At 39.9% G+C, this 24,431-nt stretch overlaps 4 protein-coding genes across 4 annotated transcripts; 1 reads left to right on the top strand and 3 right to left on the bottom strand.

Annotated features, from left to right (window-relative positions):
• Nucleotides 1-510: 510 nt before the first annotated feature.
• LOC308371092 (keratin, type II cytoskeletal 8) lies at nt 511-5,336 on the bottom strand (the record flags this gene model as incomplete). Its single annotated transcript, XM_080845880.1, has 7 exons — nt 511-735; nt 1,066-1,191; nt 1,368-1,532; nt 1,894-1,989; nt 2,677-2,737; nt 3,343-3,551; nt 5,067-5,336. 7 exons carry the CDS (start codon nt 5,334-5,336, stop codon nt 511-513), a joined length of 1,152 nt encoding a protein of 383 aa, XP_080702006.1.
• Nucleotides 5,337-8,896: 3,560 nt separating this feature from the next.
• dnase1l4.2 (deoxyribonuclease 1 like 4, tandem duplicate 2) lies at nt 8,897-15,585 on the bottom strand (the record flags this gene model as incomplete). Its single annotated transcript, XM_080846377.1, has 8 exons — nt 8,897-8,977; nt 9,878-9,974; nt 10,428-10,585; nt 11,210-11,322; nt 12,076-12,188; nt 13,512-13,598; nt 14,151-14,245; nt 15,505-15,585. The coding sequence occupies 8 exons, from the start codon at nt 15,583-15,585 to the stop codon at nt 8,897-8,899; spliced, it is 825 nt and encodes a 274-aa protein (XP_080702503.1).
• Nucleotides 15,586-18,792: 3,207 nt separating this feature from the next.
• LOC308371204 (deoxyribonuclease-1-like) lies at nt 18,793-22,354 on the top strand (the record flags this gene model as incomplete). The annotated part of the gene is made up of 9 exons (XM_080846050.1): nt 18,793-18,873; nt 18,978-19,066; nt 19,608-19,694; nt 19,851-19,963; nt 20,213-20,325; nt 20,550-20,707; nt 21,065-21,161; nt 21,891-21,957; nt 22,170-22,354. 9 exons carry the CDS (start codon nt 18,793-18,795, stop codon nt 22,352-22,354), a joined length of 990 nt encoding a protein of 329 aa, XP_080702176.1.
• Nucleotides 22,355-22,460: 106 nt separating this feature from the next.
• On the bottom strand, nt 22,461-24,402 carry tma7 (translation machinery associated 7 homolog). The gene is made up of 4 exons (XM_080846495.1): nt 24,307-24,402; nt 23,537-23,592; nt 23,032-23,119; nt 22,461-22,665 (listed from the first exon to the last, which is right to left on the bottom strand). The coding sequence occupies exons 1-4, from the start codon at nt 24,320-24,322 to the stop codon at nt 22,628-22,630; spliced, it is 198 nt and encodes a 65-aa protein (XP_080702621.1). The 5' UTR covers nt 24,323-24,402; the 3' UTR covers nt 22,461-22,627.
• Between the last annotated feature and the right edge of the window lie 29 nt (nt 24,403-24,431).

Below are 24,431 nucleotides of genomic sequence, written 5' to 3'. Positions count from 1 at the left end.
ACTGTATTTCGAAATATTTGACTCTTGATAGAATTACTTTAGTTTGCATATGTCCCTTACACCACCATGAACACAGACAGACATACTCACTGTAATGTGTGTTGGGGACACGCAGACAGACATACTCACTGTAATGTGTGTTAGGGACAGAGTGGATGCTCAGGGTGGTATTCTGGCCGATTCTGAGAATAACGAGAGGCAGAATTTTAATTATGTCTGTAAGTGTTAGTGACAAAACATGTTCTCCCTTCATTATTTTACCACCAGAGGGAAATCTGGAAGTCTTTCTCAACTGCTGATAAAGATGCTGGTACAAAACTAATAGTATAACACCAAATCATTTCAAGACATTTTAACTGGGTATAATGAAGATTGTGCATATCAGATGAGTCCCTCAGTAATTCTATACCTCTTGCTTCCTAACTGTTTGCGTATACTCTTATGCATCACACAAATCCTAATATTGGTATAGATTTACAGTTGCAGTTTTTGGCATGGTAAAAAAACTCCTCACCTGTTCTCCTCTCCTTCCAGCAGCTTCCTGTAGGTGGCGATCTCGATGTCTAGCGCCAGCTTGACGTTCATGAGGTCCTGGTACTCGCACACCTGCCGTGCCATATCCTGCTTGGCACGCTGGAGGGCATCCTCCAGGTCTCTGATGCGAGCCTTGGCATCCTTCACCGCCATCTCGCCACGTTCCTCTGCCTCTGCGATCTGGTTTTCCAGGTTGGCACGCTGATAGAGAGGACAGGGTCAGGGTTATCACCAGGATATCGTAATGAGTGGTATTTGTTGACCCAGTCCCCTCCATAATATACTGCATTGTTGTGTTTGTTGTTATCATGTGTTGCATGACTGTTAGAGGTGTTCTGTCTTTCTAGCTCAGATCCCCATATTCTTATTTGTCTGATAACTTTGGTATCATCAATTTGCTATCCTCACTAATCATTTTGGTGCATTGACTTCTCATAGTCAAAAATGCAAAATACCTAAAAATGATTAAATTGGTTTAATGAATTAAGAATTAATTACTTTTAAGTTTGTATTTAAATGCTCAGGCCTTACCTGTCCCTTGATAGACTCGATCTCATTCTGTATCCGGCTGATCACACGGTTCAGCTCAGCAATCTCTCCTTTAGTGTTACGCAGATTGTCTCCATACTGGTTGGCTTGTTTGGCCATCAGGTCAAACTACAAACAGGTATCAACAATGGCAATTCTTCACAGAAGGATCAAAATACATTTGCAGTACTGTACATTTACATGTTGTAACATACAATACCAACACATTTAAGTCAGGTTAACATGGTTTAATGGAAAGCTAAGACATAAACCACCTTTTGATATAGACATAAAAAGCCTCTTACCTTACTCTTGTACCAGGACTCAGCCTCGTCTCTGCTCCTGGATGCAATATCCTCATATTGGGCCTTGACTTCAGCCACTATCTGGTCCATGTCGAGGTGGCGTGAGTTGTCCATCTGCACGATGACTGAGGTGTCCCTGATGCTACTCTGGACCTCACGCAGCTCCTGAGGCATGGGCAACAACAGTGGGTTCAGTTGATTTTAGTTAACTATGTGTGTGTGTGTGAGTGTGAGTGTATGTGCGTGCTCACGAGTGTCTGCATGCACGTCTATAAGTATGGATCTATGTTTGTATGTACAATGTGTGTGTATGCATGTATGTATGCATGTATGTATGTAGGAAGGTACAATTTTTTGAATGAATATGTGCATGTGTGTGTGTCTGCGTCTGTGTTTTGTGTGTGCCCATGCGTCTGTGTCAACGTGTGTTTGTTATGTATGTGAGTGGTTCTAATTCCTGCACTCTCATGTAACTGATATACAGTATGTGTTTGATATCTGGTATTTCTCTTCATGGCTGATTCACCTCCTCATAAATGCTGCGTAGAAAGTTGATCTCATCTGTGAGAGCTCCGACTTTATCCTCCAGGTCTGCCTTCACCAGGTAGGCAGAGTCCACGTCCTGACGAAAGACACAAAGTAGCAAAACTTTTTAAACTAGAGCGGATTCATTACAAAATTATCTAGTGGACATGTCTTCTCATAACGATAAAAGTGTTGGTATTACATTCTATTACAAAAAGGGCTCCTGTGTTCAAGAAAGTAACGAAGAAAATTAGTAAATATGACCCCTCTTATTGAGGGAATAACTAAATAACTAAATGTCTGCCCAGCCAGGGCTTGTGCCCTTTGATTGGCTGCTGAGTAAGGCTTTTACGGTTTTTATTGGATATTAAGATAGACACATTAAAGGCATACAGAGGGCTCTTCTGAAAAGGTCTTATATTCCCAGTTGGTTGGCTTACCAGGGAACCCAGTGACCTATTCCACAGAGGTCTATGAGATAAGGTGACAGTCTCAAGGTGGATATAATGTATCGTGTTTTTATCCTGTAGGGTCCCCACCCATCTTTTTGAGAAGAAATATGATGCCTGCAGACACATCTATTGCTAGTGAACTTGGAGAGGTGTGGCCCTCTCTCACTCTGTAGGCCTAAGTTTTCATCCAGGGTGGGTCCTGTTTTTTCTCTCTCTCTCTCTCTCTCTCTCTCTCTCTCTCTCTTTCTTTTGCTTTCTATAAATGCCCGTCCGTGTGAGGTAATGCTGTTATTGTCTCCTAGGCTCACATGGGATACTGCTCTGACTCTCACCTTTTTCAGGATTACAAATTCATTCTCAAGGTTGTTCCTCTTGTTGATCTCATCCTCGTACCTGGGTGAAAGGGAACAAAAGAAGCCATTGATTGAAGCTTGCATGACCACACAGTTCCCTCATGACCTTTTGCATTCAGTAAAATAGCTCTCTTCTCCCCAGGCTTGTGTAGGGGTTGATCGAAGGTTGTGTGGCCACACAGTTCCCTCGTGACCTTTTACATTCAGTAAAACATATTCTATTCTCCTCAGGTTATGGATCTTTGAGCAATGCACAGGGTACCTCCACTGAGTTTCATGACCTGGAGCTCTAGTCTACAAAAGGAGGGTGTGACCTCAGAACTGTATTTTGACAGCTTCCTGAGATGTATCTTTGTAGCGTCAGTGTCAATGGGAAAGTCTAGGCAAAAAGTCCAGAGGGGATTTCACATAATTCAGGTACATTCATGGATAGTTCACTAAAAAGGAAAAAAAATCCTAGTCAAAAGGAAGTTAAGCTGGCTGGTACTTAATGCCAATGTAACTAGGGGGGGGGGACCCCATTCTAATGTAAATCATTTAATTCCTGTCCTGCTAACTGTTTTAATGCTAATTGGGTAGATAAGTCTATGAGCTAAGTGAATGGCTGCAGTGATACGGTGTCAGGTTGTCTGATTGGCCTCCTACTTGTGTTTGAAGTCCTCCACCAGACTCTGCATGTTCCTCAACTCCCCGTCCAGCTTGTACTTATCGTTGTTGATCACGTCAAGCTGCCTCCGCAGGTTGGCCATGTAGGCCTCGAACATGGGCTCAATGTTGGAGCGCTCCGGCCTCTGGTCCTGCAGCAGCTCCCACTTGGTGTCCAGCATCTTGTTCTGCTGTTCCAGGTAACGCACCTGAGGGTCGGGCAGGTGGAGGTGAGGTGAAACAGGTGGAACACGTGACACAGATGGACATAAGAGGGATGACTCCGATCACAAAAGAATGTATTACAGACGGACTCACTTTCAAACCAGTTTAATAGCTACACTGCTTGGTTCAACTTGATGTAAAATTGCATTGAGCAGAGGTGATTATGAGGCACAGACAATACCAACTAATGACACATCCAATTTACACAGTATTTCTCTTAAGAATAGTTAGGAGTGTTGCGTGATGTCTGATGCCTATGGAGCCCTTTAACAAGTAGTTTTACCTCATGTGTCTGAATTCCATTTCATGTGATGATGAGTGTTATCTGCACTTGTAATTGCCCCAGGCAAAGACCCTGAATAACTCCACGCCCAGCATTCCATTCAAACCTTTGTCAGATTAATTGGAATTTTTACACAACTTCAAATAGAAGCGCAACAACAACAGCCAGAGGGCATTACTCAGTATCAGCTGCATTCTGCAATGTTGAATGTGAATGAGAGAGATTGAGGGATATAGGGAGAGAGAGAGAATTAAAGAGGGAAAGAGATAGAGAGAGAAGGAAAGAAGGTAGAGGGAGAGAAAGAGAACGAGGGGAAAAGATAAAGAGAGCAAAAGAGAGAGAGAAGGAGTGGGGGAAGTGAGGGCATCAACAGGAGCCTGGTTGTGATGAGAGCTCCTGAGACTGTGACTGCGTTTGGGGCTGGAGGCCAGCGGATTGGGTTGCCATTGTCCCAGGCCTACCCCGACACAAAAGCCCCGTTCAGGGCGCTCTGGGACCGACCTGGCCCTCTCATCAGGTTACAGTGCAAGGGGCCGAGAACTGGGGCACGGGCTGATAACTGATCCCCCTCTCACAACAGCCTCTCCCTGGGCCTGCGCCGTACCACCGCCCGTACCTGCACTCTTTGTAGGCTGGGTAAGTCACCCACTTTCACAAACACTTTACCTTTGTGAAAAGCTTGAAGTTTTCACACTATCATACAACAAAATATCCTTACTTCGAAAGACAGTTGATTATGAACTTTTTGTTTTGTTCATGAATATCCTGCAATTATTATTCCAACATCCTAAATGCCTGCGCACCTGCTGAGGAAACTGGCTCAGTGTACGTGCAGAGAGTGCTGCACAATACTGCCTTTGTGAGCCCTGAGCTTACAGGCTCAGCTTGTTTACAAGATGTGTAGTGGTATGCAGCATCAGTGGCAGCCATCTTTAAATAGACACTGATACCCTTCAATTTAGGACATTTAAATAATGATTTCAGGATGTCAATAAAATTACTAAAATTACAACCTGACTTGTACAGTCAGTTTGAAAAGCTTTTTCTCTCAGTCAGGTTGACTGACATCTTTAAACTGACAATAATACATTTTATTTAGTGATATTTTTATGACAATTATTCTCACTGTAATATCTTTCCCATGTAGACAAGGTGTTTTAATACTTTAGGTTTGGTACAGTGTCTGCGAGTGTTAAGATGTGTTTTTCAGCTTTACCTTGTCGATGAAGGAGGCAAAACGATTGTTGAGGGACTTGATCTGGTCCTTCTCCAGATTGCGCACAGCTTGGATGTTGGGGTCAATCATCAGGTTGAGGGGGGCCAGCAGGCTCTTGTTGACGGACACGGAGGTGACCGGGGAGGCCAGGTAGGCAGACGGTGTGGCACCCAGAGACGCCCCACTGAAGCCGGTGCCCGCGTAGCCTCCCAGCCTCCCACTGCTGCTCCGCACAGAGCTGGTGCTGAAGCGCTTCTTCTGCAGACTCATGGCTCTGTGGACGAACGACACTGGGATAAAAGAGAGATAGAAAGAGAGATGGATTGGGAGAGGGTGAACAGCACAGAGCTCTCAGAGAGGAAGAGACGGACGAGGAGAAGCTGACGGCCAGATGACAGGAGCTGAAGGAGGAGTGGAAGGTTCTGGAGCAAGTGTGTGTGTGTGTGTGTGTGTGAGAGAGAGAGAGAGAGAGAGTGGGAGATAGAGAGCGAGAGAGGGAGGACCTTGGCTGATAGGCCAATGTTATTAACACCAGGGGAGGTGGGTAAACAGGTTGGACATACTCACAGTTTAACACAATCACACACGCACTCACTAATTCACTTTATCATTCACACAAACGGAAACACACTAAAACGTATTTTATTTTGGTACTTAACTAAGTGCAAGGTCCCACATTTTTATGTAATGGTTACTTTCACTCTTCAGTTTGGCTCTGGCAGGAGGCACTAACAATAACTGAGCAACCATCCAATAAATGCAAAAGCATCATACATGCGCGCACACACACACACACACACACACACACACACACACACACACACACACACACACACACACACACACACACACACACACACACACACACACATACACACACACATACACACGCACACATTCTTCAGAGCCCTTTTTTCTCTTTGAATCATCTCTTTGTCTCTGCATGACATATTTCTGTCACTAACTTCCTCCTTCTGAAGAATTATAGTCTTTCCAATGTGCGTGGAATGTAATACACAGACAGCCATCACAGTATCACCTCATCTTTTACTCTCATCTCTCATAGTTTCCAACACACTTTTTTTTTTGCTATATTGTTAATATATGTCCTATAAGTTTCATGTCCTATGCACCAACCACACCAAGTTAATTTAATTTATTTAATTAAATAAATAATTCTGATTAAGATACAGGACATGACAAGATGGATATTTTATCAGACAGGTTATTATGCGTAAGCACAATGTGTTTTCAGAAACATGTATCTATGAAAATCAATGGAAAACACACAGGAGGGCCATACTATGTACAACGCAAGAATGTTAGAAATGTCTGGTATGTTTTCAAAGGTGTAGTAGTGATATGGTAACTCTTCGAGAATTGTGAGGAGTGGTTGATTCAATGTGTGATCAGCAGATGAAAGAGATTTGGCAAGCAATAGTAGCTATGCAGGTGACTCTGGTTACATTATTTTAATGTGAAAGAGGGGGATTGTGACAGAGCCTTCTAAACTACAAACAGGTTGATCCACCAGGTTGTCATCACTGAAGTTGAGAGAGACATCATATCCCTGGTTAACCCTCAGGGTTCTCTAAGAGTATGGAACATTCAATGATGCTATGGCAACAGAATTATTGGTGTTCAGATGCAGGCTACTGTGCATTGAGATTACTAGGCTAAAGAAGGTCTGGTTCTATGGGCAATGCTTTGTCTTCTTAGTCTAAGATATTACCACAGAAAATGAATTGATTTATAGTCGCAGAATATCAAACTGTCATGCCATGCATACATCTCCAGTACTTGGCAGCAAGCTAACTCCTCAGTGGCTTTTCCTGTTTTGTCATGGAAACAGAACCCATAAGCAGTTTTAGTGAAGTCAGTACCACAGTCATAAAAACAAAGTTATATAATGTCGTTTCCATAAAGATGATCAGATAACAGTTCACTCTACCAGGTGGATTTACAGTTTACTCTACCTCTGAGTGTATACTCATGTTCTATGGAAATCAATTTTTATATTGTGAAGTAAGTAAGGCTGTCTCACAAGGGAAAAAGTCTGCCATTGGCCCACAACCTGATTTTATTTTTTTTTGTTAGATAGTCTTGAGCAAACAGGCTTGGCCCATTGCAGCCCTCAAACGCATAGTAGTAGTTTTTAATATTTTGAATTATTATTAATGTTGCTATTATTATTAATGGATTGTTTTCATTTTTTTATTTAAATGGATACTTTTATTGTGTGTAATGTTTTCTACTGTAAGTCTACTTGGACAAAAGTGTCTACTAAATACCTTAACCATAACCATAGTAGCGTGCTGTGGAATTCTATGCATTCTGCTATAATGTGTAACCACTTCCCTAGGTAAATTCTAGAATGCACACAACCTTGATCTAGAATGGATGTGGTCCATGACAAGGACCAAATGCATTTAATTCTTTTGTCTGGGCAAGGGACTTCTGATGTAAGGGAATCAGGAGCTATATAGGAACTGTTCAACCACTTGTGTTCATCTAGCATATCACATTGTTTTGATATGGACACATGTCTTACACAGTATGAGTACATAGCAAGGGAAAGACTGCCCCTTGCTGGGTAAAGCAGGGATTGTAAGACTGTGGAGACAGACTTCACAAGGACTTGAAAAAAAGGAATTAAGTTAAACTGCTTTGGACCAAAAGACCTACCACTTAGACACAGAAAAGAAATGTAGAAACGTTTCAGCCATCAGCAATATTCATATGCAGCTTCCTTTCTGAAGTGTAGGTTTTGGATCTCTTTAACATATTTCCTTAAAAATATTTCCATATAACGGTTATTTTGTGTGTGTGTGTGTGTGTGTGTGTGTGTGTGTGTGTGTGTGTGTGTCTGTCTGTCTGTCTGTCTGTCTGTCTGTCTGTGTCTGTGTGTGTGTGTGTGTGTGTGTGTGTGTCTGTGTGTGTGGTGCATGGTGCATGTGTATAAGTTGCTTTGAAATAAAAGATGTAATGGATCTTAGCGTCTTCACATACTTGCTTAATTTTGTTTGAAGATCGAATATAGGGTAACACAGAGGTTTTTGTAGCAAGTTGTAAGCAAGTCATTGTTTGAATTCAATGGTTGAATTCTGACAGCCTTAATGGGGTCAAAAAATATATTTTGAAGACTTTCCCTTCTCCAGCCTCTGAATGAAGTCTCTGTTAGTGAAGGTGAAATGGTGAAACTATAGACTTCCAAAGCATCGGACATGTAAATGTTTTTCAACCTGAGGATGTCAAAAAGCCTGAGAATTTTTTTTTGGAGAGGTTCCCCAATATTTATTTATTTATTTAATATCAATATATATACATACACACACACACAACGCACTTATTTATGTGTGTGCCAAGAAATTAGACAAAATAGAGCCAGATTTAAATGCTGGTGCTTTCTTTTTATGAAGTTCTTTGACATTCTTAAAACTTGTTGCATGCTTTGGATGTGTGAGGTTAATGACATCGTAAAGTATCCCTCTAACTGCACAAATTAAATACATAAGCAAGGATAACAGGGAAGCATGAAATTATCCCATCTTTAGTATTCATCCATAGACTTAGCTTTATTGCCTTAGCATTTATTCAACTCTCTTTCAGAATGCAAATCAATTCATAAAATAAAATTAAACTATATATTTCATTCCTAATGATCATCCACTTTTAGTGGTTGTCTAAACACTATTCATCAAGACAAGTATAAATGAAATTTGTACTGCAATTGTGACATGACATTTTAATTATGTGCTCATGGTATACATTGTAATTGTTGTTTGTTGTATATCTTTTCAGTGTTGATGACTTATACATTTCATATGTAACTATTGTCTTCTCCTCTTCTGGGCCCTCTTAGCAGGACGTAGAGTCACCTCCACAGGATAGTGATCACTAATGGATAGAGCCTGTGAACACAGAGAGAGCCACAACATGAAGCTGGTCACAGATACACAGAAACACAGGGTACACACACATTACACACAGGGTATCAAGGGGCACTTTAGAAAGGAGCATCAAAACAATGATGGATATGGCTCTCTTATGCAGAACAATATCCATCAAATTCAGCTCAACCAATGTCATGTCAAAATATCATCATTAATTAAAATGAGGTAAGAGCTTGGCTAATTGAGCCACTGCATATATATTTAATAACAAAAGTAGTTAACTTTCACAGCTCTCCCATTGTAAAGTTTTTGGGTAATCAGTCAAGACTCATTTCTGGTGATAATATCTGGAATAAGGAGTTTATTCAATGTAGGCCTATTCCACAGTCAATAGTTATAAAATGTTAATTATAAAGCTTTCATGTGTATTCTGTAAGTGCCCAGATGGTCACACTTCCTGTATGACTTGATCACTGTGGGAATGATGACACCCTTGTCAGGGTCCCCCCATGAATATATATATTATCCTAGACATGCTGTCTCCTAGATAAGAATCAGCATTCAGGTAACCACCCCCCCTTACTCTCCTAGGTTTGAATACAGATGATACCTATGCAGACAGTTAGTGAAATCAGCCTAGTTGGAACTTTAGTGGTGAAACCAAGTCCTGTTCTCTCTCCTCTGATGCGCATCACCGTAAAGATTAAAGCCTGAATTTTGGTACTCCATCACTTGACTGAATCTCTGGTTATTAGGATCAATTAGTATCCTTTAACTGGAGGATGCAGCTTGCAATACATTATTTTGCAACACATCACAAACATTTGATTCAAGCCAAGTTTTTCCAGTTAGAGAACACATGGTTTCATTTGCATATTCGAATGTATCATTCAAGGCTTGAGAGGCACCACAGCTTACCATCTCTTCAGAGAGGTTGTAGGCCTCGTGAAAGTTGAAGGCTTTGGCCGAGTGCGGAACTACGGCCTGTAGCATGTCTTTCTGGTAGACAACAATCCTATGGAGGCAAAAAGAAAACAGGTCTTTGTTTTTAGGATCCGTTTACAAGACGTGTGCTTTCTAACATGGGGACATGAAAAGAAGGTAACAAGGTCTTGCATGTCTAACACTAGGTCTTGCAGCAGGAGGTATAGGTTTTGCACACTTACAGCTTGGAGAATTACAATGTATAATGACATTAAAGAAACAACATTTTGTCTGATCTTCGTCAGGCATACTTGAGCAAAGATGGACTCATTGGCATATTTAAAGGCTAATAATAAGTAATGAAAACATTAAAAAAAAAACGTTTACATGAGGTTAGGATTATAATTTCTGAGTAACAGCAACGGGACAGATAAAATACCCAGTTAGCCAAGCAGAGCATGATAAACATGCTCATTGTAATACAAATAATTAAGATATTGATATGTTAATATATGTTAATATAGTTTTATTTCAATCTGTCTACCTGTCATAGGTGTTGTCGTTTGATGTGCTTGCTGTTGTGTCTATGTCATCCCCAATAAGCCAGTGGAAATCTGTGTCACTACGGATTCTGATCCGTTTCATCTTCCTCTTGGACACATACGCACCATCTGCATTGAAGTCCCCTAGAATCATTATGTCCTAAAAAAGAGAGAGAGCAAGAGAGAGAGAGAAAAAAAAGAGATAGAGAAAGAGTGTGATAGAGAGCGATATAGTGAGAGAGAGAGAAAGAGAGAGAGAGAGAGCAAAAAAGAGATAGAGAAAGAGTGTGATAGAGAGAGATATAGTGAGAGAGAGAGAAAGAGAGAGAGAAAGAGTAAAAAAGACATAGAGAAAGAGTGTGATAGAGAGAGATATAGTGAGAGAGAGAGAGAAAGAGAGAGAGAGAGATAGTGAAAGAAATGAATTATGTTCATAGCGCTAGATTAAGAAATGAATGAGAAAAATGCAAGAAATTAAAGGCCAGGTGTGCCTTCAGCAGAGATGCAGTCAGCAATTTTAATCCAATAAACACAAATTGTTCCTCACAATCCTCTAGCTGTCTAGAGTGTGTTCAAAAAAACTCAGGTGTTCATACACAGTCTTTCGTTGGACACAACATAGTGCCTTGGACCAAGCCATACATAATTCCAGCCACACATTGCGTAAGCAGTATGGAAGGGAGGGGCCGTTGCATTATCAACACCTTTTGCACCAAAATCGCAGACGTTGCCTTTAAACATGTCTGTCTAATCAAGTCTTCACAACCCCTAACCCCTAACTCACGTCTGTCTTCCACCTCCTCTTCACCTCCTGGAAGACATCATAGAGCTCATCCAGCTCCTTCTCGGAGTCGTCTGGCTTGGTGTGGACGGGGATCAGCACAAAGTCTTTCAGCTCTGAGGACAACATTTAAAAAATTTAAAAATTTTCACTTGATCAAAACAGATGGGACTGAAATGACCTCAGGGTAAAGGTACTTGCATGATGTTGCGATATGTCTAGACCAGACATGTCTCCATTTCAATACATAAACTAGATACAATGTGTTTAGACTTATGTAGAATATGTCTGTTTATTAAACCAACTTGAACAACAACGTATTTATTAACTAAATTTGTCTCCATATGAAGCAAAGTAGTAAAACTAGATATGGTCAACTGAGAATTAGCAGGTCCAAGTGTACTTTTGAGAAAGAAGCGATTGAAAATCCCAAATCAAATTCAAAACAATTATTTTCATTTTTTCTTTTAAATAATTGAATATTATTAATAATCGTATTACATAATTTCATATTATTTGATGCAAAACAAAAATCACATTTCTAAAATATTTCTAAAATATTTGGATGTAACCCCTTTGTAATCTCCAACATTTTGATTGGGACCTGTAATTTAATTACATACTTTACTCTGTAACTGTAATGGATTACAATTGCAATTTTAACATCCGTTTCATGTAACTAGTTACTCTCCAATCCTTAATTTGGTTTAGTTCTGAGTGTTGTGGGCCACAGACTTAAGGTTTAGTCTGGTTTAGTTCTGATTGACGTGGGCCACACTTGTGCCAAATCGACCAGATGCAGCTGCTGTGGGTGGTTTGAGAAAGTGTTTCCTGCCACTGGTCCCCAGAGCAAGTGGAGTATGCCTTACCTGTGAGAGGAGATGAGAAACGCAGGATGAAGGGCTCTCGAGAGAAGGCATCCTCGTCGCCAACCTGGTTGTCCTCATACTGGTAGGTGTCCGTCAGCTGCACCTGGTCCTCTCTTCAGCATACACGAGAGACATCATTCCATTAGTGTGTGCAACGGGCCTGATATCTATTGCCTGGAATTGCTGCCTGCTTGCCTCTGTTTCAGGTACCTTTATCTGTGATTATCAGCAGGTGTCTGATGCCGTTAGGACCTGGACACACCCCTTTATTGGTGTTGTTGGGTGGGCATGAGTCAATGGGCATTAAGCCATCATTCTAACTTTTTGTTGTTGTGTATGTTCCCTCTCAGCCAGGGTGGTTGCAACATGTCGTACTGATGGCTCATTTTTCCAAAGAACACTTTTGCACAGTCACAGGTTTCTTAATAAATAGGATTTCCACACAGATACCTAATCATCGGCAAACTATCTGAGAAAATAATACACGCCTCATGTCATTCCCTATAGTGTAGCATTCATACAATCTTCTCCCGTTCCCCTCCGGCTGTTTGAGCCCATTCCTTTTCTACCTTTGGAAAGCTACCAAGCTAAAAAAGATGTCTCTCTCAGCCTGTGAGCTCTGTCTGCCTGAGAGCAAGTCTTAGCAGATGCAGGTACAAAGATATTAGTAGGCCTAGGCTGGAAAACTGGTAGTGGTATTTGGAACATGACGTTTTAACGAGGCAAATTATAAACTGTCTGATATGGGGTTATAAAGGACAAGGAAACAACATGTAATTGTGTCTGGTCTTAAAGCAACTAAGCATTCAAATAATTGTATTGACATTGAGTGGTTCGGCGCTGAATCTCTGTATGCAAATATTTTGGTTATGATACCACACAAATGATGCATTTAACATTGAAATGTATTGAAATAATAACACATGACCACTGGCTCTGCACACCATTCACTATGAGGTCTAGAGCATCTAGGCCACAAGGGCCTCTGGCATTATGAGCGATTTTTTTATTCACACTGAAATAATTCATCCAGTCCTGAGCTGGACTAACATCAGTTTACATACTGGGTCTGTGGTGGGCGCTGTTTTGCATAACACCCAGAATCTAGAGGCCCTGAATACTCTATTCTGGGAACGTTATTTGAATATTATATTGCATAGAGCACAGTTTTGTACTAGAATTGAGATGGTTTGACAAAGACAAAATAGGCTATAAAGATAAGAAAATCTATTTTTTAAACTGAAGGTCTTTGCATTGCTGCTGTTTTCTCTTGCTGGCGGTTTGAGTTGCTCTGAAACTGACGTTAATCTCTCTTCACCTTTCTGTGGGTTTAGGGGTGTTTTAAGATGGCCTCTGGCTGTGCACAATTACATATGGTGAAGCATACTTCTCATAGTTTCCAAAGACCTGAAACATGAATTCTGAGAGAGACCCACCTGTAGAGACAGACAAACTGTTCCTTATAGTGAGAGCGCCCTAAGCTGGAGCTCATCTTCATGGCATAGGGATGCTTCTTGTTTGCCCTGTCACAACACAGACACAAACATGACACAATTATTACAGCATAATGTTACATGTTCAAATTGTATCTGTGACTTAAGATGCCTGTTTGTTTGCCACTTTCTTTGACATTTTCCATGAGGGAGAGTGGTGTGAGGTGCCGCATCATTAACACTAACACTGTTTTGAAATCATAGTGTTTCAATTTAATTTATATTTAAATGAGCAGGTTTTGGCACAGAAGGTTGTGGAATGCTAAGTACAGATGGGAAACCATCACAACACCGCACCTGGATTCACTTTTAAATGTTTAAACTGCCAGGCATGTTTTGGACTTGTTAGTGAAATAATTGGGTTGGTGGGGGTCAAACAATTTTCCATTTTTAACTAATGATCTGTTCTGCTCATCAATCATCCAGGTAACACCAGAGGGTAAACCTCAATCTCAAGTCAAGAGAATGATGAAATAAATAACCGAACATTTAGCTTCTTGTCATTCACATACACATTCACGGGTCCCCCAGACACACTTACGTTGACTGTGGGAAAGACAAGAGCGAGTGATGATGGCTGACCTTGTATTGTTCAGCTCTCTCAAGAACTTTGCCATGGCTTTGCCTGATTTGTCCACCACCTCGAGTATCACGATTATGCTGTAGCGTGACACAATCTACATAGAAAAGACAAACAGAGCAGATCTTGGGTGTTATTTGTGGAACACAAGGCCTGGATGTAAATCACATTTGTACTCACTGTTCACTGCTCATGCTCAACACTGTTTGATATCATGATGAGTTCAAAATTATTATCAACTCCTTATCTGCTGTCAACAGCACTATACAGAAGACTTTGAACGTCATGATTCAATCATTCGAGGAACAGTACTAGTTACACGAGTCATAGGAGACTCTAGCAGGTTTTACTTCAGAGGCTTCATCAGTCAATGTGGATCACTTACTTACATGCAGGCTGTGTCCAATAATATCTGAGTGTTATAGGCCTGCTGTTCAGGTGTTACAGTTGTTATGCAAAAGTTTGGACACTTCCTGGGCATAATGTCATTATGTTCATTTTTTTACATGATAATGAGCAAGTACAACCCATACAGTTAACAGACATTACAAATTAGTCTTCAAGTGTTAATGGAGTGTTACTATTTGTTTCATGAAGTCAGAATATAAACTGTATATATACTGTATATATTAAAAAAACAGTAATTGAGACCATTTATAAACTCTGGCATAAAACGGTTTCTTTATCAGCTTTTTACAGCTGACCGAGTGTCTCAAGAGGAGACAGCAGCTACAATCAATCAATCAATCACCAATGTATCAATTGCTTAATCAATCAATGTCATTCAAGCTTTGGAATCCCCCCCATATTATAGATATTAAAGCTTGGTTCAGCTGAAAGTGAAATGTTGCCCTTACATCTGGAGCCTTTTGATATGCATGTTAATCATCACCTCTTTGTGTGGTAGATGAAATGGGCCATTCATCATTAGAAATGTATGCTATTTGCATTTGGTGGCCTCTGTTTTAATGCTAAATTGGAACATGAGGAAGTTACTTTAACATGACCTTAAAAAATGTAAACCCTGCTTTGAGCAGAGGGGTTTATGGTTTTTGTGTAAGAAGCAATAATGTATTAGGATAGTCACCTCTGCCTTCATATAAGACAAAAAGTTAGAGCATATTTATTCACATAAATAGACACAGACCCTGATGATCATATATTTATATTTATTTCAAGTAATTTTCTTGATACTAAGAGTCCCAGTTACATCACAATGTCATGTTAACATTATTGTGATTGTATTGTTAGATTGTGATGGTAGAATGTTAGAATGGGGCACATAAAGTGTGCATTAAGTGAGTAATCCAAAGATACACACACGTTGAGTCATTGAACAGGTTAGAAATGACTTACCTTGATCAGGTATCTGAGGACATTCTCATCAGAGACTTTGGTCAAACCCAGCCGTCTGACATTAAAGGATGCCACCTTCATCTGGCCTATTTGAATAAACACAAGAAGACCTAAGTTCACCAAACCAGACCTGGTCAGCAAGTAATGGGTTGCTACGCAACACCTGAAACATTAAAGTTCCGTTAATACACCACACAAAGAGGTGATGATTTGCGTGAAGAACTATTTTTTCTTAGCAGAAATCACAAAACGGCAACAAAATCATTAAAAATAGGTATTTTGGAGGAATGTCCAATGAATTACTACTGATGTTTACAACGTCATGGATGTGAACATGACATTATTTCAGCACAGCAAAACGGAGTTTGCAAATTATCAAGAAACCAGAAGTTGTCAGGACTGAAAGAGACACGAGTGCACAACCACAGACCATGAGATGAGCTCGTGCAGAGAGAGGAAACCATCAGAGCTGTCTGCTAGGTCTAGTTTTACACTACAACACAGCACACACACACACAATAAAGCTGATGAAGCATCTAAGATGTGAGTTTTACACTGCAGACATACACACATGCCCATACACAAACACACACATCTATAGAAGTTTAAGCATCTGAACCAAGTTTTATCCTACACACAAACACACACACACAAATAAAACAGGTACATCCAGGAGCATAATGTAAAGGTAAAGGTCTGGTATTCAGCAGATAACCATCCATCCAATCATACAAGTAACCACATGCAGTACATCATTAACTCAGCAGAAAAGTCAAACATCAATCCGTGATAAATGCACAGCTTACCTCAGTCAGTTTTTCGTCTGTCTTAAGTCGAAAAAGCTTAGCCTGGAGGCACAACTGTCTTATATATTTCCCCTTCAGCCAGGATTTGTATAAGGTCAAGATGAAAGACCAGCTCCTAACCCTTGGTTGTGATATTCACTCAGATCTTGCATGAACTGAACTGCAAACAGGACTTGACTGCATGCAAACTGCCTCTGAGAAGGGGAAATAGTGGGTGTATCATAGATACCACAGATGTAATATTAAACAGTAAACACAGAAGTCAACTCCTTCCTTATTACCAGCCGTTGTGTCTTTTGCATAATTTTGCATAACTGCATCAGGCTGTTTTACCATTCTAGGGAATAATGACAACTATTCTCTTATCTCTGGTACTCTGGTATTTTGAATGAATGTTTTTGACAGAATTGACAGATTAAGAGGTTAACATTCCCTAGGTTGGTAAATATTTTGAAATGCCTCCGCTGTTGTAATTAAGATGTACTCCTCAAACACATATGGCCCTGTGACAAACACAAGGTTGTAGAATTATTTACTGGTGCACTCACATTCCGTTGCAATCGACCACTCCTTTATACGAGAAAATATAAGGATCATCTGCAGAGTCTGATTTCAGTTTACAAAAAAAAAAATGTCTCCTAATCTGACAGAAATTAGTGACCTAATGCTGTAAATACATTACCTTACTTATAAAGACATTCGGATATATCTATGACTTTTTTATCATAACTTCGTCGCATGGCAGTTTGTTTACACAACTCAGGTGCTATTGACAGCAATAGTCAAAAACCTGTTGACTTTGCAGATTATCTGATGGCACTTTGGATACTGAAGAGAAGAATGGGGAGTAATGTGATGACAAACCTCGGCTTGGTCTGTGTCAGATCAGGGACAGGAAAGAGGGATGAAAAAGAGAGCTTTTAATTTACCACAATTTGTGCATCTTGAGTTGGAGAAAGAAAGTAAAACATTCATTTTTATTTATCAGTACTAGGTCATTACCTTTGTGCATAGTCTATCCATAAAAGCACTGACAAGATATAGAAAGGGTAAAAATAATAAACCTCTCTTCTTGAGAGTTTGACCCTATTGTAAGTGGAGTGACTGACTGATGAGGCCGTACTGGGGTGTGATTGCTTGAGGGGACAACACTTCTACTTCTAAATTTGCATAGAGTCTCTCTGGCAAAAGTTAAAAGACATAAATAAGAGATAATTATTGGTGTTTTCCTGTGTTTTTGTTAATCTTGGGTTTGGTTTGGCTTTTCCAAGGAATGGGCAATAGGCCCTCTGGCATGCATGACAGAGGCTGAGGTGTCTGAACATGTAAACTTTTTTTATGCCACATCCTCTGGAGGATAATTTGGGGGGACTAGCATACTTTCACCCACATTTCCCAATTAGTGTGTTCTTGTCGTTTTTTTATAAATAGAGCTTAATAGTGAGGCGACACCGTTAATGAGATGATTGAAGCACCAGATCACTGTAGCTAGGCGTGGCTGCCTCCTTAGTCCATAGCTATTTCCGCAAGTGAATGGAATGTAAACAAAAGTGGTATTTTGAAAAAAAACTGTCTCAGCCAATCCCCAAGGGCACAGATGATACCCACCCCCACATAAATTCAAACACACAAAACAGACAAGCAAGTGCATGTTCTAACTTTTGGGGTTATCTGGGGCCTTTAAGGGACTCTTGGTGTGGGCCACTAACTCTCCCTTTAATGTTGCTCCTGTTATTTTATGCCACATTTTCTGGAGGATAATTTAGGGGGACTAGCATATTTTTACCCACATTTTCCGATTAGTGTGTGAAACACAGCTGAGAGGAAGCTTGTGTGTGCCTGTGGTCCCTTTGAGCCTGAGTGGAGCCATGCTGGGGCTGAGCCAAGTTGGGACAGGGCTGGACAGAAGATTGAGCGACAGCCAATCAGGTTGCAGATGCTCTAATCTTAACAAATAAAGTTCCACTGCAAAGGTGCCACTGTTGTCAGTTGGTTGTTTGAGACATCAAGCTGATTTCTTTATCTCCCGTCCATCATTTCCTCATTTTTGAGGTAAGTCTCACTTGTCTTGCAGAAACAAATTTTTGAATCTTTAAACTATTAAGTGGAGCTATATTTATTTTTGTATTTAATAAATATTTAAGTAATTTATTGTGACTGGTGTACTGATATGCTAAGCTCTGGGCAGTGGTAACTGTAAATGTAACTGCAAGAGAAACCCGGAACAGAAGTATTCAGTCATGCATGGTGTTGTTTTAGAAATGGTTGGGACACAACATGTAGCCCCCATGACAGGATTTAACAAGGGGGAGCTTTCACTGCTGGACATGTTTGGACAAAGGTATTGGGTTGATGGGGGAAGACATTTGCACTTTAAGATATGTAGTAGTATGTGTGTATCCCCCACCAGTCATTCAGGTTATAGTAATAGGGAAGAGTTTTCACTGTGACGAGCCACCAGTATTACTTTTTAACAGACATCATGAAGGTCGCATCATTCAACATTCAAAAATTTGGGAGAGCCAAGATCTCTAATCCAGATACTCTCAACATTCTCGTCAAGGTAAATTCAATAATAATTTGTTTAATGTTTCCTCAGTTAATTAGACACATTTAGAAAATTCAGTAGACGTACCTCTACCTCTCTTTTCTTTTTTTATAATCCAGATCGTTTCACGTTATGACATCATTGTGATTCTGGAAGTGGTTGATGCCTCTGGGGATTCAGTGGAAACCTTCATGGAGGCACTTAATAAGTAAATATCCATCAGAGTACAGAGTACATCAGCCTGACTACAGAGGGGCATTAAGAGAAGTTCTTTCACAACCAAGATGAAGCAGAAGCATTTTGAGAGTCTAGATGGAAATATATTGCACCAAGGGGATTTTGCGGATTAACATTATTTTGGCTTTGTAGCTCTCCCGTACAGTGATAGGACACAGGACAGCAGGGGCATAGCAAAAAGAGGTTGGGGGCTGCTGACAATTTCAGGGGTTCTAGAAAAAAGGGTTCTGAAACATTATAGATACTACATTTCAGATGTCTAAGGGGCTCTATATTCCTGAATGCTGCAGCACTGAAAGCAGCTATTTTATGCAGTGTATATACACCTGGTCTTTTAGAGGTATAACAAATATATTTTTGTACAACTGTTTATTAAGATGGAAAATTATTCTTTTCGTATCATTATTAATAAGCAATCTGTCTGGCTCAAGTTAAACCTCTCTGTCCAGTTAATCTGTCTCAAGTTAAACCTTGATGTAAGACATATTGCTTGTGTGTGACTCCTTCTGCAGGGCCAATAACAAACATCACTACACCTTAAAAATCAGCAGTCGCCTGGGTAGAACCCGCTATAAGGAGCAGTTCATGTTTTTATACAGGTGAAAAGCTACTGACTGTGCTAATACTGTTACCCTGACAATGTCAATATCATTACACAATAAATATGCAATTCATTATAGTTATGCATTTCTTTACAAAGCCTACTTTGGACCAAGAGTTGCAGATTGCGGTATTCATTTTGTAGTCATATTTAGGGACGATCTAGTGGATTTAGTGGGATCATACCAGTATGCAGACAAGCAAGCTGGAGAAGTGGATGTGTTTGAACGGGAACCCTACATTCTACGCTTCCGCTGTCTCAACACTGGTAGGAGATTTACTCAGAACTCTTCTTTCACAAACACACACACACACACACACACACACACACACACACACACACACACACACACACACACACACACACACACACACACACACAGACAAATACACTCTCCCAGGCATACACAGACACAGAGCTGTGTTGTTCTGTCCTGTGTACAGCCTGATGAAAACGTTTGCACTTACTCTATCTGTCTAGTTAACATAGCCTTTTCTTTGATTTGGATGTCTGTAGAACTTAAAGACCTGGTTATGATCCCTGTCCACACCAAGCCTGAAGACTCAGAGAAAGAGCTTGATGAGATTTATGATGTCTTTCTGGAAATCAAGAAGAAATGGAAGACAGATGTGAGTGCTTGTTTCTATGAGCTCATGTCTAACCACACACTTTACCTTTTTATTCTTTTATGTTTTGAGCGCTTGTAAAGCACTTTGAAATACCAATGTGTAGGAATTGTACATGAATAAACTTGCCTTTGCCTTTGTGCTGCGAAGGCCTATTGCTACATGTAAGATAAGTTAAAATTTCATGTAGTATAGTATGCAAGTGACTGATTTTCTTAATATGTCAGAATGTCATGATCCTTGGCGACTTCAACGCAGACGGATCATATGTCTCAAAAAAAGACATGAAGGAAATCCGCATTCGCAGTGACAAGAATTTCCACTGGCTCATAAGAGATGATGTGGACACCACAGTCAACAAAGGAAACGATCACACCTATGACAGGTGTGTCATTAGCCGTCGCTCTTCTACTTCTGTAGTCATTAATGATCACAATTCTTGTACAAATTGTAGTTCTCTGCATCTTTCATCCCTCCCTGACTTTTAAATACTTCTTCACCCCTGTCCTGGGCATTCTCTCTCTCACACATAGAGAAGGCCCTCGTTTGTCTGTGCATCTACATATAGTATCTATATGACATATAAGATTGCAGTTACCATCTCTAATTATTTTGTCTTTCAGTTTTGTGCTTGTCTTATTGTGTCACATGGAGGTAATATGTATCTCTAGAATAGTGTTCATTTGAGTGTAACTGACAGTATGAAAGTGAGGTATATCAGCTTACCATTTTTAATTGACAGGATTGTGGTGTATGGACAGGACATGCTGGAAGCTGTAGTCCCCAACTCTGCCAAGCCATTCAACTTCCAGGCTGCTTATGGACTTCCTACTGAACAGGTGAATTTGAACAGTTTCGCATTGAATTGAGGCGTTCCTTATCACCTATGAACTCGACAGAAAGGTGTCTGAGAGGTGGTTGAAGTGTAACTTCACCCCCAGCTCTGATGAGTCTTGTTCAGATAATGGGATGATTCAGGATTATTTTTAACCATGAAAAATGTGTTGGGCCATTTTCAACCCATGAAATGCCTTTTTTAAAATCAGTGGCTACTCAGGGTGTGACAAATGCCATCTAGTTGGTGAGTGGCAAAACAAAATTACTAATTCAGAGACCACAGCTAAGATCTGATGAGGAGTTTGTGATGGCAGATGAGGATCGTCATTTAAACCCTTGTCAAGATGGTCCAGTTTGCAATAGACTAAACGCAGCTCTGTGCCTGTGGTTCTCAAAGATATTCTTCCACAAGAGCGTTATGATCATTTGTTGTAATTGTCAGCTGGCAATGTGTTTCATAACAGTAGTCATATAATTTAGTTTACTGCTCAAAAGGCACATTTAATTTCGCAGCACCTCTTTAAATGCACAACAGAGAAACCTTTTGATAGGTACAAATGTTGTGAAGACAAATGTGTCTGCCAAATAGCATAAGAATAAACTTGTACAGGCTATACAATTATGACTGTATTCTACATGTATAACTTATTCTTAAATCAGGTTGATTATCAAGCACGAGAGGATAAACTTACTGAATGTTTTAAGCTAACTGAATGAAATGTCTACACCAGGCACTGAAAGTGAGTGACCACTACCCAGTGGAAGTGGAACTGAGAAGAAGCACATCCACACGCCAGAGTAAGCAGCGCAACTGTAGTTTATTCTCAAACATTCCCCTTCAAACATACCCATAGCACCAGTCATTCAACAAACAAATATACACACACCCTCACATCACCATCAAATCGACATCTATACATGAATTTCAGTACACAGGCATATAGAGTCACTCAAGCGTTATTGTGAGCATTGTGAGCCTCACTTTAGAGATTTGGATAAATTCCAAAACTAATTTTGTTGGGGTTTTTTAGGTTCGGGGAAACAGAAAATGATTGATGAGACCCAACTGTTGGACACCACAGTGTGGCGTGAGGACGTACAGGAAATAAAGAAGGGGAACCTTCTGCTTGAACGTGAGAAGCTGAACTTAGAAATAAAGATGCTGAAGCTTAAAATGGCTAAGCTGGAGCATTAGACATTTACCCCTGGTCCTCTGCTGTTACATGTAGCGTGCAGACAGTGCTAGGTCCATGTTATTATAAGCTGTGTTCAATCAAAGTCACATGACTTTTAAAGCCAAATTTCACTAGAAGCCAACAACTTTATTTCTGATGTTTCTATTTACAAGAGCCATGAAATAATCCTGTCAACTGTATTAAAAATATTCCAAATCTGGACCCTAATAAAAAAAAAGAGGGGGCGATGTCTGAGGTGTTCCCCAGTTTCGTAACGTGGTCTTCACAGATCTTCATTTCTTCCCAGACTTCTTGATTCCTCCACCAGCACCTGGTAACAGAAGAAAGATCTCATATAAGTCTTTCAATGACACAAAGAAGAATTACATTTCATGCAGTGTGTATGATCATCCATATTACCAAACTGACCTCTAAATACACACATTTAAACACTGCCACCTAGAGTTCACAAATCCATACAGCAGCTCTGCACTACAGCATGACAGTTATTGTGACGCTCATCGTTAAGAGGCTTGCATCGCTCATTAGCTTTAATATCCTATATCATAAATAGAATATAAATACTGAGCTAAAGTCACACCTACAGTCTATTCCCAGTATACACCATGTCCTCGTCACCTAAAAGATGGCAGACCTATGGTTACCATCAGATCTAATCAAGTATTCTTGAACTCACTTAATGGTCCTTTTCCTGAAGCCTTGGCCTTCAGGGCCTCCATAGCCTTCTGGTCTTCCTTCTGTTTCTGTTTGAAGGCCATGTCATCCTGCAAATTATGTGCAGATTTAGCACTGATGCTACAGCTCAAAAATCATTGAAACATATTACTGCTTAGAGTCTTGTTTGGATGCTTTGTTCAAAAATGGATTTCTGTAATTTAATTTCTTTAACATTGCAACTAACGACTCATTAAGGTTAACATGGCCATCTGAAGTCGATTGAATAGCAGTGACCCTACAGTGTATTGAAACTGTTCATACAAACAGCTACAACGAAGAAGAAAAAGAACAGGAACAGAAGCAAATAAAATAAAACGTAAAAGAACCAAGATTCAATTTGCTTTACATAATTGATTTCAAATAAAGCTTATAATACTAAAAAGCCTTCATTTAAAAGTGGTGCCGTTATTACACACCTTTGTTCACACAAAACATAACTACACAAAGGACCAGCATGGACTTACATCATCCATCTCTTTTGCATTTTTCTTGGGTGCCTTCAGTGGCTTCTTTTTTCCTCCTGTAAGTGAGTTAATCAGTTTTCATATGTGACAGTGCTAGGCAGATAATTCACCACCACTAGTCATAAGACATACAGCTCATGACATCAGAGTGCTTCAAAACTGTCACATAACCATCTTCAACGACATTTCTTGTCAATACTTACTATAAACTTGACTCTACAATTGCTGAACAACCCGTTATTTCATAATTTCTTAGAATCTAAACGTGACTAAGCTGAATTCACAAACATTATTAGCATTATCCCGTATGATTAAGACGTTCTGACTATGTGTTAAGTGGCAAATAACGAAAGACGAAACCAAAAATAAACTTTACAATTGGAAGTTATTTAAAGCAATCCACTAATGTTACACATTACTAACAATAGTGTCTATCTAGCATGTCTGAAGCTAGCAAGCTAAACCCAAAAATAGACCAATTGAGATTGGCTTTATAACGTTAGGTTAATTTAGGTTATTATTTAATTTACTAATTTTGTCAACCCTGGTTAAGTAATATTTCAGAGTATAGTCTAATTTCAAAACTAAATTGCATTCTCATTTGTCATATGCTTCAGTGAGCCAGAGAGCTAAGTTATCTGGCCAGGCGTGCAACGTTAGCGTGCAGCCAGCTCCAGTTAAAATAAAACGTGGATGGTTAAAAGATTTATGATTCCTGATCTACATACAAGTGGATTTTTATTGTAAGTAATAATTAGATCTGTTCTCACCATCTCTTCCAGACATATTGAAAATATAAGGTTGCTGTCCTGCTAACTCTGCGATTTCCAACTGCGATGTTCCACTCCGCGCTATCAGGACCTTAACTCCCTTCAACCGGATGTAGGTATCCTAT

This window comes from Sprattus sprattus, assembly GCF_963457725.1.
Source record: "Sprattus sprattus genome assembly, chromosome: 10".
In the NCBI taxonomy this organism is placed as follows: domain Eukaryota; kingdom Metazoa; phylum Chordata; class Actinopteri; order Clupeiformes; family Clupeidae; genus Sprattus; species Sprattus sprattus.
Note: the sequence above shows the minus strand (reverse complement) of the source record. Positions and strands in the feature narration are given on the sequence as shown.

Bases quoted from the DNA above. Each gene is read 5' to 3' on its own strand.
- tma7 (XM_080846495.1), bottom strand. The intron at 23,120-23,536 runs GTAAGTCCATGC...CATAATTTGCAG, and splicing joins ATGCAAAAGAGATGGATGAT to GATGACATGGCCTTCAAACA. The intron at 22,666-23,031 runs GTGAGTTCAAGA...TTCTGTTACCAG, and splicing joins TTCAGGAAAAGGACCATTAA to GTGCTGGTGGAGGAATCAAG.